Source organism: Strix uralensis, chromosome 10 (assembly GCF_047716275.1).
Source record: "Strix uralensis isolate ZFMK-TIS-50842 chromosome 10, bStrUra1, whole genome shotgun sequence".
Classification (NCBI taxonomy): Eukaryota; Metazoa; Chordata; class Aves; order Strigiformes; family Strigidae; genus Strix; species Strix uralensis.
The window spans coordinates 6,710,001-6,727,240 of NC_133981.1; the positions used below are offsets into that span (position 1 = coordinate 6,710,001).

General features: G+C 40.9%; 1 protein-coding gene across 27 annotated transcripts in view; it reads right to left on the bottom strand.

Moving 5' to 3' along the window:
- The window catches only part of MAGI1 (membrane associated guanylate kinase, WW and PDZ domain containing 1), a 355,964-nt gene that overhangs the window by 2,815 nt on the left and 335,909 nt on the right, over window positions 1–17,240 (bottom strand). For 10 of the 27 annotated variants that reach the window (XM_074879058.1, XM_074879055.1, XM_074879062.1 and 7 more), the window contains 7 exons: window positions 14,869–15,162; window positions 11,355–11,558; window positions 6,333–6,423; window positions 6,148–6,211; window positions 5,028–5,174; window positions 3,680–3,818; window positions 1–33 (listed from right to left, as the gene is read on the bottom strand). The exon at window positions 1–33 is cut by the window's left edge and continues 2,815 nt beyond it. In XM_074879058.1, coding sequence (XP_074735159.1) covers window positions 1–33; window positions 3,680–3,818; window positions 5,028–5,174; window positions 6,148–6,211; window positions 6,333–6,423; window positions 11,355–11,558; window positions 14,869–15,162 — 972 coding nt within the window. Of the gene's footprint in view, window positions 34–1,612; window positions 1,702–1,808; window positions 3,819–5,027; window positions 5,175–6,147; window positions 6,212–6,332; window positions 6,424–11,354; window positions 11,559–14,868; window positions 15,163–17,240 lie in introns of those variants that run through there. The other 17 variants (XM_074879065.1, XM_074879077.1, XM_074879079.1 and 14 more) reach the window with 8 other exon arrangements.

Genomic DNA, 17,240 nt, shown 5'->3' on the forward strand with positions numbered 1-17,240 from the left:
CTGTGGCGGGACTGTTCCTGTCACTGCTGGGGTCTGAAAGAAAATAACAGCAAAGCGTTTGGTACCGATGCCTTCCGCGGCGCCGTGACACCACTTAGCACTCTTCAGACTTCATTAGTGACAAAAACAAACAACTGTTAAAGCAGTCAGCGAAGGCTAACCGAAGCTTTTGTTAATTTAACTGCGAACAACGAGAGTTACAGGTTAGTACTGGTGCTGCTCTGTTCGTTAGCCGTGTTTTGGTCCAAGCTGATATCATCTTTATGCTCTTCTGGTCATGGGGCATTTTACATTTTCCCCAAGTCCAATTCATAATGTTTCAGTTACACTACTTGCCAGTGGGAAAAAAAAAATTATTGTAGTGCAGGTTGTTGGCTGTTTTTTTTAACAGTTTCCAATAAAGAGGGCTATTAGGAAACAATTTTTTAAAGTCTTTTGAAAGAACTGCCTTCCAGGTGCGGGAGGCCTTGTTTCAAATAGCAGAAAATGTACAGAAAATAGAATTGATTATTAAGTTTTCACCTCGTAAAATAGCATTTTGAAGGTGTGAGAATTAGACTGTAATCATGCAATTTCCATTTCATTTAAGACATTACTTAATCTCACTTAGTTCTACCATGTTACGAAAAGTCCTAGGGTAGATTTTGGTTTTGCCACAATGATTCGAACAACGATGACAGAAGTTATGATTTTTTCATATCAAAGCGATGGAAAGATATTGTAATATGTAGGATGGCTTTGATTACAACCTAATCTCCAGTTCATTATTTTTAATGTAGTATTTCAGGTAAAATACAGCTGAGCTACCTCTGCAAGACAAACTGCAAAGCACAAAAAAACCCAACCCCAAACCTGAAAACCAGCCCTGCGCTGTAGCTAAGCTGCAATTACTCACGTCATTTGTAATGGATGTTTATGAATGATTCATTATAGACATGCCAAACATTAAAGTAGCTGCACTGACTTAATGCGAGCATTGCTCTTACTTGCTAATTGTTTTCTTTTTTAAAGTAACTTCTGCACGGCAGCTCGGCTGGCGTTAGCTGCGCTTCCTGCACGCTTCCTGCCGCTTGCACCAAGGCACCCACCTCGAGGCGGCCTGTCCTGGTGGCAAGGACTGAAAACCCTCACAAACACTTGTGGGGACAGATTTTTTTTTTCTTCTCTGTTTTTCTCCTTTTTTGTCTTCCCTCCCCCAAGCCAAACACTCTACATGCTCATTCCTCCTGCCATCACACAAAGTGTCTCCCCTTTGATGGCATTTCCATTCCTTAGCTTGGGAGGGTCCGTGTGTGCATGGGCCATGATTTTTGTGATTTCCAGGTGAAACCCGTGTTGTGACTCACGTGTGTACATTTTTGCTTATTAGCTTTTTCAGGCAGCAGCTGGGGACCACATCGCTTTTCTGTAGCTGTAAGCACATGGCTTGCGGCAACCTGGCTATCACACAAGGTACAAGCGGGGTTTAAACGTGTCCTGTGGTGTACTTAGAATTCAGGGGACGCAGGGTGCTCGGAATGAATTGTACATATAAAATATAGCGAAGCGGAAAGCAATGTGAGGGAATTAGGCCACAGCACAAAAACACCTAATATTGATTTTAGCTACAAACCGTAGTTTGATTATGGCCCATAAGGTAGAAGCAAGACTCCCCGAGCTTGTCATTTCTCATACATGCAGCGATATTAGGAGGTATCATCGCTGAGGAAGGAAGAGCCCAGCACCAAGAAAAGTAAGAGAAAGAGAAAGAGAAAAGTAGAAAATTTAGATACCCTAGAATAAAGATGAAAGAAAGAAAAATCTTCATATTTTATCTTAGAATAAAGAAAGTTTATTTTTCCAGTCAGATTGTCTAGGCTTCACCCAAATATAAGGCTGCAAAGACAGCAGTTGTTATTATCATGACATAAAGAGACATCTAAGAGGTGATTCAATAACCCAGACAACGAGAGCATCCATTCTAAAAGACAGCTGGAACAGCGACACAGAACGTCATAGAAAAAACATTAACAATCAAACAACGAAAAATAAAGTCCACCAGAGACCACAACATTAAAAATAAGTACAAAACTCATTACAAAAATATACAGCCTCATAGAGAAGCACGTTCCAATCGAGTCAGAAAAATATTGGAACTTAACATTATTAGAGGAACCATTTGCGACTGCAGCGAACAGAACGAAGAGAGGAAGGAGTCCCAAATGTTACAAGGATATTCTTTACAGTAGTGCAGCCCCTGTATATTAAATCCTTGCTTGGAGAATGAACTTTTAGTGGTTTAGCATTAGCCAAAAGAAAATTGGTGGTGGATTTCCACCCTCAGTGCAACAGACATATGCTTTGAGAAGTGAAGCACTTAATTTACAGGGTATTTATGCAGTCTAGCATATGATACAGTACTGTACATCCAAAGGAGTATAGGAAAAGACAAAATAGAAAGAACATTACAGAATTTCAGTGCCATCATTGAACCTTCTGGTGTGCTATTTATATTACAGAAGTGTAAACCCACAACTTCCCTTCCATATTGTTAAACACCTCAATTGTTTGTTTGTTATACTCTGAATTGGTCATTTTAAGTTAAATAATGAGCAGAGTGAGCAGAAACTCTCAAACGTGGTACAGTAAATGAAAAGAAAATCTAGTTCATAAATTGTGCAGAAGGGTTTTGTTTCTGGTTTTAGGACATGGAGTGAATGATAAACACAGAACTTAGTGACACAGAAATAACCCAAATACGGGGAGAAAAGTATAAAGGACATCCCTTCAATCATCAGTTTCTATAGAAACCTCAAAGACCTTTGGTTGGGAGTAGCCCTCCATCGAGGGCACAATATTTGACAATTATCTCAAATAAATAAGACATAATTATAATATTAAATAGTGTGCTAAGTTAAGCCACCCAGCAATCCAACCTCCAGGGGAAGAAAAGGAAATCTAATGCAATTCTTAGTAAGAAACAAGGACTGAATGTTTCCCCCAAGACAGATACGAGAGCATCTTTTCATAACCTCCTCACCTTTTCAGACCTTAAAAATTAACTAGTTGAAACCAGCAGATGGTTTAAGGGGGGAGAAAAGGGCTCAGGAGGCCAAATCAATATATTTTTTGCAGTAAAGCTTTTTTTTTCTTCTTTTTCTTAAATAACTTTATAAATATTTACATAAATATTAAGGGAAGGCAAAAATCTCATACGCCATCTCAGCATTCGTGTCTATGGATACAGACAGGAACTAAGAGAAAAACCTAACAAAAAAAAAAATCACTGCTTCAGAATAATAACTCAGAATCCCAGTTTTTGCATTGATTAGAAGTAGAGACCTATTTGAAACAACAATTCAGCCGCTGAGAAACAGTTTGGCACAGTTCAATGACATTCCTTGTTTGGCTGGACAAGACAATAAGGTTTTTTTTGTTTTGTTTTGTTTTCCTCTCTGATCACCAAAAATACTGCTATGATGATCTTGCCTTACACTGCGCCCCAAGTCCATGGAAGCAAGCAAAGGATGAAATGTGTAGAAAATTCAGCACAAGCGAGGCAATTAATCATATGTTGCAAAGGTTGGTAAGACACTGGTGAGAAAGGAAAATAAAAAAGAATTCCCGCTTCAGATCTTGAGACAAATCATTCATGGAGTGATGCCAGGGAAGAAAGGAATGTTTTCATAGTTTGACCCACCATATTCTGGGACAGAGCCATCTCCACGTTTCAGAAACAGGCGGACCCTGCGGCCACCGTTTTTAATCAGTTCGATGGCCCGAGCATGCTTCATGTTCTTGGTAGTTTCTCCGTTGATCTCTAAGATTTCATCACCGATCTGTCAATGTAATAAAAGAGTCTAAGATTAGAAACAAGCCCCCACGAGGGTCACCACCAGCACACCACAATGGCCACAGCAAATGTTGAAGAAGAACTATGCACCAGGTGAAGCTGAATACACCCAACTCCTTCCAGTGACAGTCCACAAAAATCAGCATGCAGGGGCCCGGGAGACATGAAGATGACAGGGAAAGCTTGAGGTATCAAAATATTTCATTGCTGTTCTGTAAAACCACACTGCATTACTGTATTGCTCAATACGTAGAGCTGTGTTACAACGGGTGTGATTTTATTTTAATTTGATTATTTGTAAATTCTTTGGTCAAAATGGTTGTTTGTTTTACAGTCTGCTGTAACTGGGATGTTCAAACACCTTTTTCAGGTCCATTTCTCACTTGGATATAGATACCTACAGTGAACCATCAAAACTGCTTTTGTAAATAAAATCATTCATCAGGATAGGAAAACAGGGCTTGGAAGAGCTTGTCAAAGCACTGACTTCCACAGGGCAGCACTGATTTATTTTCATCAGCAAAAAATTGTGGACCTATAAATCTACTCCTTGCAAAAGAATTTTGAAAATGCACTTCACATGATATATCTGGAGAAGAAAAAGACATATGCTGTAAAGTTATAATGCATTCTCTCACAGAGGAGCAAGGAGTACATAAAACTTGGCAATTTTATTTTTCTGTAGGCATTTTTTATAACATATGCCCTTGTTATAATGTTTATACTTTAGCTGATATGTGAAGTTAACAGTTAATACTAATAAAAAACTGTATGGTAATTTCGTAAGCCATGAGTCAATATGGATGCTCTCTCTTGACTCTGCCCACTAGCAGAGGAGAGGATCCAGATTCTCCACTCATGGCTGCAGCTTTAAAGGAGCTGACAAAGACTGTGGCTATTACATTTTCATTGCTACACGTACCTTTGTTAGGTTTTAAAAGTCAGATTACGTATGAGAATTTGGAAACCTGGGTTGGAACAAGGGGGTGAAATCTTCCAATGCACACACACTGTTACAGACTGTATACAAAGAGTGACAGAAGCCACTGACAGAAGTAAACAGGAACCACTGCTCCTTTCAGTTAACATTTATTTTTCCTCTTAGCTGGCACAGCAGAAGGTGTGCCTGTAGGGGAGAGGCAGGGAAGTCAGCTTATTGCAAAGAAGCGTGTTGGCTAAATCTGTTTGTGCATACCCTCATCTTCCCACATCTCTCAGCTGGACCATCCTCAGCTAGCCGCAACACGTACAGATCCATATTATACTCCCGGCCACCTCGCAGGCTAAAGCCAAACCCTTTGGCTCCTCTTTCCAGCTCAACAGTGTAAAAGTCTTGGTCCTGCCGGAGGGAAGACAACATATGCGCAATTGAACAGAAAGTTAAATGCTGCTCTACTCTCATTTTGAAATTATTCAACCAACGAACATTATTATTTTTGTTACTCATAATTAAAAAAAGAAAGTCAGTTGAGTTTTCACGCCCAGACTAAGATTTCCAGCCTCCTCAGATCCCACCCTGCAATTTGGAGTGCCAGCAGTGGCCTGCAAAGGGCTGGTTTTTAGGCACCTCCGTGCCCAGGGTGAAAAGGCACATTTCTGGGGGGTGGTTAGCTTTCTACCAACCGCAAAGGAAGGCCAGGGCAACCTCACCTCCAGTGCCAGGCTTTAGTTAAATGTCTAATGATAACTGGGATCACTCTATGTCACGGTGCTGGCTTTTCTGTTACCACCTCATCTATTCCTTTGCAAGAAGCTCAGAAGCATGTGCGTCGTTTTTCTCTACAGCACAAACACTGTTAGTGTAGTGATGTTCTGAAGTCCCTAATGGAAGAGGTTACATCTGGGATGGCCAGTGGCAATGAAAGTTAACATGAGATAGATAATCTTTCTAATAAGATGCCATCTGAGAAAGCTGGAATGCTCTAGCTATTGCCCCTTATTAAGTTTTACTCTTTTTTTTGTCCTCTGAATCTATCATTTGCATACAACAGTACTTTCTGGAGAGGCCCCTCAAAAGATACAATTCAATAAACAAACACATAAATTACTACTGTCATAAAAATGCCAGCTTTTTTTCCCCTTTTTTTTTCCTCCCTTAAAGTCTCGATGAGAATGTGCTGGAAATGTTTCTCAGCTGAAACAACAGCAACACATATGAAGAAACTAATCAGCAAATTCCTCTTTCTTCAGCAAACAGACTGAGGGAGAACAGCTTCCCAGCAGGAATTTTCAAGGGAAATATTTGAACACAGCCGTTAAGCAGTTTGGAAGCAACAGTCTGTGGTAAACAAAACAATGAGAAAGGTACTCCTTACCTGTGCTGCTTGGGGTGGTTTGAAATCAAACTGGGATTCCTGCTTTGGTTTGGTGTTGTTCCTGCTGTAATGAATGAGAGAAAGAGGGAAAGAGGAAAAATACAGCTCATGGGATGTCAAGACGATCAAGAAGTAACCAAAGAGAGAACATGTCAACATGCTCTCCTCAAGGAAAACAATCTGACCTGGTCTCCTGTGGTATTTGCTGAGGAGTATGTGTGGTTGTAATTGTAGCAATTTTTTCTGCATTGGTCAATAAAGTAGCATTGGAGGATTCTGCAAAATAAATTTTTTTTTCATTATGAGGGAAGACCATTGGCTATTCAATGAAAGAAATTTGCAAAGGTATTTCACTGGAAAGCATCATTATGTTGTTTTTAAAGAACTTGAAATTGGCTCAAATTTCTTAAATCCAAAAATTAACAGGATAAAGTCTAAGTAAAGTCACAGTAATTATGTACATGAAACTGTATACTCAATTGGAAAAATTTGCAAAAAAGAAAAAGGGGGAGGGAAATCTGGATTAGAAACACCTCTGACCGTTAGACATACTCAGAACAAAGACCGACTTGTGGAAGAAGGGTTGAAGAATGTTTTGTCTGTTGTCTAATGACATGAATTCCAATCATTGAAGTCTCCAAATATGGTAAGTTGGCTGGATTAGTTTTATAGCAGCAATAACTATTCCATGGATTATAAGCTTATCAGTGCTTCCTCCATCAGAAACAGCAATCTTCAGTAGGATCGAGATGTGGCTTTTATCTAATACCTCACAAGGTGATATTGAACGTGGCTAAAACCCAAACTTACTGAAATCTCTCTTTGAAATACAACCCACTACTGCCTGAGAACTCAAAGCTGCACGTAGGGAGGTGGAACCACCTGTACCAAATGCATCAATAGCTCTGGGTACCATTTACAACAGGGCTCACTGAGAGAATGCAGAGAGCAGGATTAACTTCAAAACTTAGGATGCTCAGCCCAAAAATCTGTGCAAATGCCATACTTCTCTACGTGTGGCAGGAGGTGCTTCCAGGAGAGGTCCTCCCTCCTGCTTCACAAAACTGGGAAGGGAGTTGCTATAGACACAACTGAAAAGTGACTATCTAGGTGTCCCTCACAGTATGGCATGGCAAAATGGTCCCCTTGTCATTTTGGAGCTTTATCATACACTTCAGTAAGACCAGAGTTAACCCAGAACTCATTTAAAATTCTGCCTAAAATGAAGGCCATTCAATGCCATTAGCCAAATATTAGCAACACAGTTTTTGAGGACTGACCTGGAACTCTTGCGTATTGATCTCGACACATTTTCCAGAAATGCATATTGTATTAATCCTGAACTGAAATTAGTACTGAAGAGTTTCAAATTTTGAATTGCTCCAGAAGTCAGCAGAGGTTTGAATACAGAGGAAGAGTTGGTGGTACATGCTTAACCACTCAAAATGTTGAACAGTTACATTGGTTGCATGTGGAGAATGATGGGCACAGTCAATAGAAACACCCACTCATTAGGCATAGTGTTCCCAGCTGAAGTCACTGCAGTGGTAGGCACTCACTCCTCTGTGGAACAGTTCTGCCCCAGGAGACCCCCACTCTGTGACTATATCCATTCTATCTGGGAGATGACCACAGATTGCAGGTAATTACAAAATACTGATCACAATCCACTTTTCGAGGTCAAAATCTAAACTGAATGCACGATCAGTGGTTAAAATGACGCACCTTGTTTCCTGACTGAATTTCTCCAACTCCAATCCCATTTCAAAATAAGCCATCATCAGACTACAGCAACAAAAACTGGGTGGAAACATCTGGCTCTCCAACATAAAATTACAAGGTCTTCTACCCTACCCTTGTTTGCTGCTTAAGCTCCAGGCATCCGGTAATTCATTTTATTGACTATGGAGAAATCTGCCGTTATAAAACAGAGTCCAGCTGTAATACAAAATTGCAGAAACGGGAGGTTTTTTGCTTGAATTAAGGAGAGGTGGTGGTCATAGGCTTACTTGGTCCTGGGAACATATTTTATTTCATGGATTTATTTTAATTGTGGAGAAGTCTAAATGAGGTGAAGGTTTTTCCTTCTGTAGCTAGTGCATGTAACTCAGGAAAAGTGAAAGAGAAAAAGAACCATTTAAACAGATGGGTGCAATGAGAGCACAGCTCCTTTGCCCGAAGCACTGTGCCCAACTTAACAAGCCCAAACCGTCGGCATATGGAGCTGTAGCATCTTCCAGACCAGAGCTGGCTTGTGTCCAGTGCCTCAGAGAGCAAGAGAGACTCCTGGGTCTACCTGCACCTCTCAGGGTAGGCATGACCAAAACATATCCTTAGGAGGATGTGCCATTGACAACTGACTTGTCTGAGGAAGAGATGTTCCTATGTGTGGTTACAGTATTGGATTTTAAGAAATAATTCTGTGTATTTTGTAAAGATGCCTTGATGCTAAAATTGGTCTCCAACATAAGAAGTCCCCAAAACACAGTTAAGTGTTCTGTATTCATCCAGAACAAAAGCCTCTGAAATCCTGCACAAATATTTGGAGATCAGATGAAGATGGGCTTCAAAGAGAATGCAAGATTCCTACCCTTTAGTAGGTCACATTAAGAATACCAAGTAGAGCAACAACACATCTTTGGTACAGATGTAGCTTCACGCCACTGTACTGCATCTATCTTTAGCCCACCCTACCCCATGAGTCAGGAGTTGTGCATAATTTTGCTAGTTTTTTAGACACTGGATCAGGACGCATGCCAGCCACCATGCAAAACTGGAACAGAACACAAATGTAACAAAAATTATCTCTAGTAGAATTACAATTGTACATTCTAAAGCCTACATATTTCATTGATTCCTTGCCCTGTGCTGCCCTAGAACACTCAGACACCAATTAAATGCCTAATCTAAGCTTGTCATTTTTCAGTTCTCTGTATCCTTGCATCAGCTGGTAGCATGTTAAAGCATCATAATTTCATTGCAGATACACTCCTGCAGTGGTCTACGGCAATGAGTTGGTGCAAGACTTATTACAAAGCAAAAACCCTTGGTGTTTTTAATAATGTTAGAAGAGATTAGCAGTGTGAGTTTGTTGTGAGTCTTGTGATGAGCCTTAGTTTCATGTTTATCTGAAGTATGGCTTCTGATTTATCCTTCCCCCCCACACCTTTAAGTACACCGGTAGACCATTTATATTTACCTAAAAAGCACCCAAAAGTCAGCAAAAACAACAGATCAACAAAAGCACCCAAAGACAACAACAAAAAACCAACATACAGACCAATTTCTTAAATCTCACGGCGTTTAGAGCAAACTTCTCAGTGATTTTGAGAGTATCTGGTCTTACTGGCTTTTAGAAATTAAATGTAGGTAATACTGTGCAAAGTTGGCAGTCTGATTTGGAATTTCAAAGGGACAGTAAATAAAAAGCCTTGAAGCCTGCACTGCTGTGAGACAGAACATTTGTCTCCTTCCCTAAATTACAGCTTTCCACCTTCTCTAGTAAAACATGATGTCAGTCACAGGTACAGGTTTCCCTTCTAACCTAAGTAATTTAACATGGTATTTTGTACATATATTTGCATGAACAAGACTGGTTGAGAATTCACGTCAGGAGGCTATATTATTCTTAAAAAATTTTTAAATCATTCAAAAGTTATTTATTTCTGAAGTATTTCTGCCTTTTTTTTTTTATATATATATATTTATTTAAGGGATCACCTTCCTTGATTGTGATCAGATACCAAAATACAGGTAATAAACAATTCTCTTCCCAGTTTACCTTCCAAAACCAGCAAGCACAGGCCAGCTCAGATGTTAGCCTGATTCACAGCCATTTTATTATTCATGAACACTCAATTTGCTGGAAGCAGCAAAGGATATATACCACTTGACCTGGTAGCTACTAAATAGTAGGAAAATAAAGCCTTTATGCAAAACAGATCATCCTGAACAGAAATAATTTATATAACCAGATCATTTCTCATCCTGGCCTATTTTTATCCTAAACTTATAGCATAATCATGCTCTGTGGGGTAACCAAATCCATGTTTCAGATTAGCAAGTACAAGAGTTAGAACTACCGAATGCTTCTCACTGGAAATCACATCATGTAACTTCTTCATTCTGCTTTACAGGTCCCAGGTTCAACTCAGCCATACTTTCTCAACCTTTCTTTCACATTTAATCACTCTCTCTACATTTAACTGAATGCAAATAATGTCCTGTACAACTCTAAGAAATGCTCATTAGCACTGTATCTGAGCCATCAAATCTTATACCTGTGGATTCAGCTTAAAAAGAGAGCAGTGTAGAAAGATTTCTGCCTAATGAGTTCTCACTATAAACCTATCCACAGCAGAGAAGGACAATGAACAAACAAAATACTCAGAATTTAGAACCACAGCGATTTTGGTTCTGCTACAGATATTTTACATGCGTTTCTGCTCTGTTTCCATTTGGCATCACAGCTAGGGATCAATTTAATGAAACTGATAGATAACACAGATTCTTACTTTTATTAAACAGTTCAGTGATCTGAAACTAGTACCAAGTGTCAGCATATTATTAGGGATCCTGCACATTCCCTCTGATCTGAAACAGTCACATCCTGTCTAGTGTAACTCTTACAACAGCTGTAAGCACAGAGCAGCTCCAGAGCCATCGCCATTTAACAAAGTCATTTCAAAATGTACTGAGCTCGCTCCCAAAGCAACCCACCCAGAATAAAAACAAATCTTCTTTTTGAACAGCTTAAAACATGACAAAGTGTTTCTCCCTTTCTGTGAACTCTTTACTCTATAGCTGGTTTGTGTATATACAAAGCTTCAGGAATCCCACATACTAACAAGTGATCCCCAAATATTTTAAAGCTGCATTATTAACCTAAGAATCAAATCAAAGTGTACCGAGATATGCATCAAATTTACAGATCATTTTAAGGAGGTATGTGGAGAAAAATGATAGAATGGAATATTGTTTTTTTATTGTAGAATTAGCACCTCCCTGTTTAAAAACAGAACTCCCATTTCTATAGAACGAAACAAAAAATAAAGCCATGGAAGACTCACAACCTCCCTCACCACTAATTCTCAAAGTGGGAGTGTAAATTGAGTCCTCCATGACTTCGAAGCTCTGACTGATGCAAAAAGCCCAGGAACAAAACCAATAAAAGGGTCAGATAAGACAGCAGGAAACATATACTTTACCATCTCCTGGAATGATGCGCAGGGTAACGGTGTTTCCCGCTTCCTTAATGAGGTTGACGATGTCTGAATGCGACTTGTTGGTGATGGAGCACCCATTCACGGCCAAGATCCGATCGCCTACTTTCAGCTTGCCACAGCGGTCTGCGGGACTCCCTTCAATAATCCGACCTATTTTGTGAGGCATGGCCACACATGCATTTCCCGCTTTTGTATTGGTTTGGGGGTTGTTTTTGTTTTGGTTTGTTTTGGTTTGGATTTTAATTGTTTACATACGTGGGAATATGTTGAAGGGGAAAAGGAGAAAAAGGGTTGAAAAGGGAAAGAGAAGGTTAAGGGTTAATTAATTAATGCATCAAGCAAAAGTTATTATAGGATAGCTTTGCTGCCAGTGTTCAAAACATTGGCAATCAACTAGTATGAGTGAACGATATTTTACTTCTTTTACAAAAAGGTGTTTTGTTAATCGCTCAAAACTCCCCCCACCTTTATTTCTGTTAATAAATGGTGAGATTTTTATAGACTACAACTGCACTTAGCAGATCCATCATAACCCAAATCCTGATTTTATTTTTGAACAACAAAAAAATTGAAACTGTTTGTAGAAAACACAACCTTCTTCCTCCAAGATTACACTGGTATCAGCCTCTCTAGTCCTTCTCTAAGTCAACTGCTGTTCAAGCTTCTGCCAATGTTTTGTTCTTTCTCAATTTAGAAAGATAAAATCGTTCTAGGCCTAAGAGGGAGTGTGGCTCCTTTTCTACCATGAAGACCCACTCTATCAGCGCTGCATGGGGAAGCAACATGAAACAGTTTTCTTCCATCGTGAATAAAGGTACTACCAGGGAAGGTACAGGACCACTACAGATGGGCCAAGACTGACAAAGGTTTGGTGCCTGTTTGGTGCAGGCATCCACCTCAGCCCTGTTAACCCTTCCTGTTTAATGATCTTAGATGGCATCAGGACGGGAGCAGGGAAGGAATTAGGACTTCTTCATTTAAACACCTCTAAAACAACACACAAAACCGTTGAGACGTCTGACCCACAGCAAGAGCACTTTAGGATGAATGTGTTTTGGAGACAAAATTCTCCTCCTGTTCCATGCAATTGTTTGTCCCAAAAACATAGGGTTGTCCATAAAATCCAGAATTGGGACACAGGGGATACACAACTTCATTCAGATAAATCCACTGGGCTTTTGTACGGCTTCTTTACACAGGCAGTAGGCTCTTGAGCACGCAGCACGTGATTAAAACCATGAGGTATACAGAGTGGTCATCTCATACTCTGCATCCACACAATACATTCACCCTCAAAGATGCACTCTCCCATCTGTGCTGTAGTCTTTATATGATTAGTAGTTTTAGAGATATACATTGCTGCACACATGACAACACTAGAAAGACCATAAAGAAGAAGAGGCTAATAAAAGGAATGCGAGGTGAGAGAACAAAGCTGGAAAGATGCGATGAAAACTGGCAGGAAGTGTTAGTATTAGTTGCAAGTGGTAGGTGGATTTTTTTTTTTACTTCTTTTACTGTGACGTTAGGAAGTTCTTCCTTCTGGTAATATAAAGCCCCATCCAGTTCAAAGGCTGCTTTGAGGCTGTGAGTTCCTACTCTATCCAATCCACTGAACACAGATGACAGAGCCCACACCAAAGTGATCAAGGTGGGTTTTAGAGCCAGTTTGGCCCATCGCTAAATACTACTCAGGAAACAAAAAAACTACAAAGCAGGTCCAAAGCAAGCACCACTCAGCAGAGGGAACACATCTCATGCAGAGTATTAGGAAAATGCTGAATACTCTTGAAAAAAATTAAAGGAAAAACAGTGACAGATCAACAGATCTCCATGAGGAGCCCCTGCACAGAAAACTTCCAGTTAGTGAGTATCTTGGGCTAAAGCAAACACAGCTCTTTACAACCTCAGGTCAACGTTTCTCTGCAGAAAAGAGTTAAGAGCATAATCTTCATACAGTAAAAGTTATTTACACACGTTTGCAAATATTTTCAGAAGATAAAAGCTCTCTCTCCGGTTTAGACTGAGTTCAGTTTACTCTATATTACATTACACTGTTGTGTTCTGGCACCAAAATACCTATTCTGGAAGAACAGTTTCCAGCAGTGAGGACAGTGCTGAGGTAGCCTATCACATGAAACCTGACAGAACTTGATGCACCAGGTCTATACTAAATATCTCCCCTTTGAAATCTGTGCTGCCATGACTACCCAGAACAGTTCTAGAAATCACCCGTCCTACATCAATACCAGCAAAGGAGGTGATGCTCCATTGATTTATTAGTAAGAGCACTGCTGATGGCCAATGGCAGGAAATTTCAGAGAAAAAAAGCCTATTAAAAAAAGGGGGAAAGGCCACTTCTTGCCACACACATGCACCTGCGTGCCCCAGAAACATTTGAGCTGTACAGTGAGACTACAATGTATTTTGTCTGCAAACCACAGCCCTGCACTGAGAGGTAGTGTGAAGGTAGCCAAGGCACATGTTCTGTCTTGCCTTTCTCCCTCCACCCCTATCACATGACACAGACTAACTTTTTCCCTAAAGTATAAGTGCATGCTGCCTCTGGCCCTTTTGGAGGAGATGGAAAGGGAAGAAAATAGCATCTCTGACTGGTTTCCCCCTTGCAATGACATTACTGCTCTAGGGCAGGCTGTTCTGCGCACACTTGCAAAAGCAGCTTATTTGTGCTTTGCAGCATATGACTCGTTTGCTCTGTAGAGAGAATCATGCCTCTTTTACAGCAACACCTGGAAATGGGTGTCTGCCTAGCAGAAAGGACTGTCTTCAGAAAGAAACCACGAGCACTTCTATTAGGGCAGGATATTAGGTGTGACATCGCATGAACTTCATTTCCCCCTGTTCTGAAGAAATGTATTTGAGAAGAGGTGGAATGGGTCAAAAAAACATCTTTTTTTAACAGTATTCTCCATTTTATGTGTCACCAGCAAGCACTATTAATTAAAACTTCCCAGCTATCAGCATCCTCACTCCATAATGAGGATCAGAATAACCCTGATTGCCAAAGAGAAGTTAATCAGTTTAAGTATTATTGCTTTTAAATCAGCTGGCTCAGTTCCATCATCAGGAGACATATTTCATTCCACCTGCTCCATTTCTGCATTAGGGAACAGCATCACTGGGGGGATCCCCAGCTGCTCTTCTGAGAGCAAACCCCAGAAAGGCGTTCAGCTCGCAGGGAGAGCCGGAGCTTCAGGGAGGATCAGGCATTGCCATTGGTGGCATTTTTGCTCTTCAGGATGGCATTTCTCATTTTGCTTTTCTCGACTCAGTACTGAACAAAACCCAGGAGGCAAACACCTACCAAGTTTTGGCCTCCAATTAAGCTATTAATTACATCAATTAGGGCACGCTCATGACTTTTAATTAAATAGATCCCCAACTCGCCTCCTTCATCCAGTGTACATGTGCACACAGCTGCAGCACTCAAATCTGCATCTCATTCGAGGCGCGTTGAAAAAACCCCAAGACTTACCAAATGTCGTCCCCGCCTCTGGCCTGCTCACCGACGAGACGATGACGAAGCCGAACCCCTCGTTTTCCCCACGGCGGATTTCCACATCGTAGGGCTGGACCACGGCACTGACGACACCGCTGCCCCCGCCGCCACCACTGCCAATGCCACTGGTGCTGCCGCTGCCTGAGCTGACAGTGTTGAGGGAGTTCTGGCTGCCCTGCGGCGTTCGCTTCTCCTCTGTCAGCGAGGCTGGCTGGTTGCTGCTGTGGTGGGAAGAGGCTGGGGATGGGACTTCATTCTCTGCCTTGGGAACTGGGGTGCAAAACAAAAAGACTGTCTGAGCAGGCTGCACCACTGAGTGCTTGAAAAGCGCCGCCCCCGAGGAAAACGTTAAAAAAAAAAGTCAAATCACCTGCTTTAATCTATAAATCATGACCATAATGACCAAGGGCTCTGTCTCCCTTTGGATGTCACCACCAACAGCTCTGTTCAGTGATGGCACTGACCACACATGCTCATCCTCTTCACTGTACGGCCAGAGCCTTTCACTGCCCATGTAGAGCAGCAGTACAGTTAAACCAGTGCAGTGCCGCGTGCTTGGATGCTCCGTGGTGTTTTAAACCTGGATTACATTAGTTCAGAGGTGCCTCCTTTAGATATCACATCCTCGCTTCAGTTATATAAGTGCAACCATGCACAAGCCGAGAAGAGAGAGAGGAATATCAAATACTCATCACTCAACACCTCTCTATTTTTTAACTCAATTCTATCAGTTGAGTAGTGCTTATTGCCTTTGATTGGGATCTTAAGTAACAACAACCACCCATACTAAAGCAAAACAACTTGTGAACCAAGCTTTTCTGGATTGAAGAACCAGCAGCTATCCTCTGTACAGTCTGGCACAGTCGGGGGGAAACCATTAAACATTCTAACATTAATATTAAACAAGTGTTTAACAGCAACAGAAGTTGGAAGTGGTATTAGTTTAAAATCTAATCAGCTACCCCAAGGCTTGAAGAAATCTCAAAAAAATTGCTTAGTCCACACTCTGCTCGAGTCGGGGCCAACTATACTTACTGTCAGTCCTGACAGATGTTTGCCTAATCAGCTGTTAAATATCTCCCCAGGCAATCTATTGGTTGCAATATCTAACTTAAATCTTCCCTGCTGCAACATAAGGCTATTATTTCTAGTTCTATCTAGCAGGCATATGGAGAACATATTATTCCCTTCCTTTTTGCAGCAGCCTCTTATAGTCTTGGGGAGTTTAACACCTCCTCCCCCTTCTCTGCTTTAGGCTAAACAATCCCAATTTGTTCAGTATTTCCTTGCAGACCATGTTTTCTAGAGCTCTCCTTATTCTCTCTGGTCCTCTGGACTCCCTCCAGTTGGGCTCTCTCCAACTCAAACATGTCTTTCTTGAAGTGCTGGGCCATATTGCAGCTAAACCATCATCTGCTGGGAAATCAGGAGAGTTCCCCCCCTGCCTACACCCCAGCATAGTGTTTTTCTTCACCTGAGCCAACCTCAGGTTAAAGCTTGTGACTCACAATAGCTTCCACTTCTTGTTACTCAGCCAGTTCTCCACAGTCCATTTGTGCAGCCGAGAGCAGCATATTGCACTTGTCTCTGCTGAATGGCTGTCTCCACTAATCAGGTCACTTCTCCAATTTGGTGAATCAAAATTAAGTTGAAGATTTTAAAAGCAACAACACGAAAATGGATGCCAAACAAAATCTAAAGCTGTAAACCCATGATCCAAAGAAAAATAACTTTAAAATATTCTTGGATGGAAGTGCCTGTCTGCGCTTGCACACTCAAAGTATGTACTGAATATATAGTATTCTACATATTAAGAATACAGGAGTATAAAATTTCTCGTATATGAATCTCAAGACATGGAGTACCCATTCAGGTGAACCTAGATGGCATATAGATGACAGGAGGAATAAGGGACCAAAATTCAGGAAGAGGATTCTCTACGAAGCTATTCTGGAATTTAAAAGCCTGCAGATGTAAGGTGAAAGAAGGGATCCTGAATAATTTATCCTAGAGTAAGTGTCCACATTTGAAATGATTCAGAAATAGCTCGGTCTGGAGTAACAAGCCCCTGAATGAAATATCAAGAGGTCTCACATGCATCTAAATCTTTGATGGTAATTTCCAGCCTGGAGGTTGTAAAACTGGATAGAAAATCTTCACCCAAAACCAATACCAAAATTCAGCTGCCCTGCCCCTTCCTCCCAAAGCTCATCTCCTAAAGCTTCTCTCACATTGGCAGCCCTTTGTCAGGAATGAGAGAGAAGCTATTAGACAAGAGACATAACCTGGCATTTAATCCACAATAGGAAGAAGGAAAGAAATGAGAAGTGAACATTTAACATTGTGCA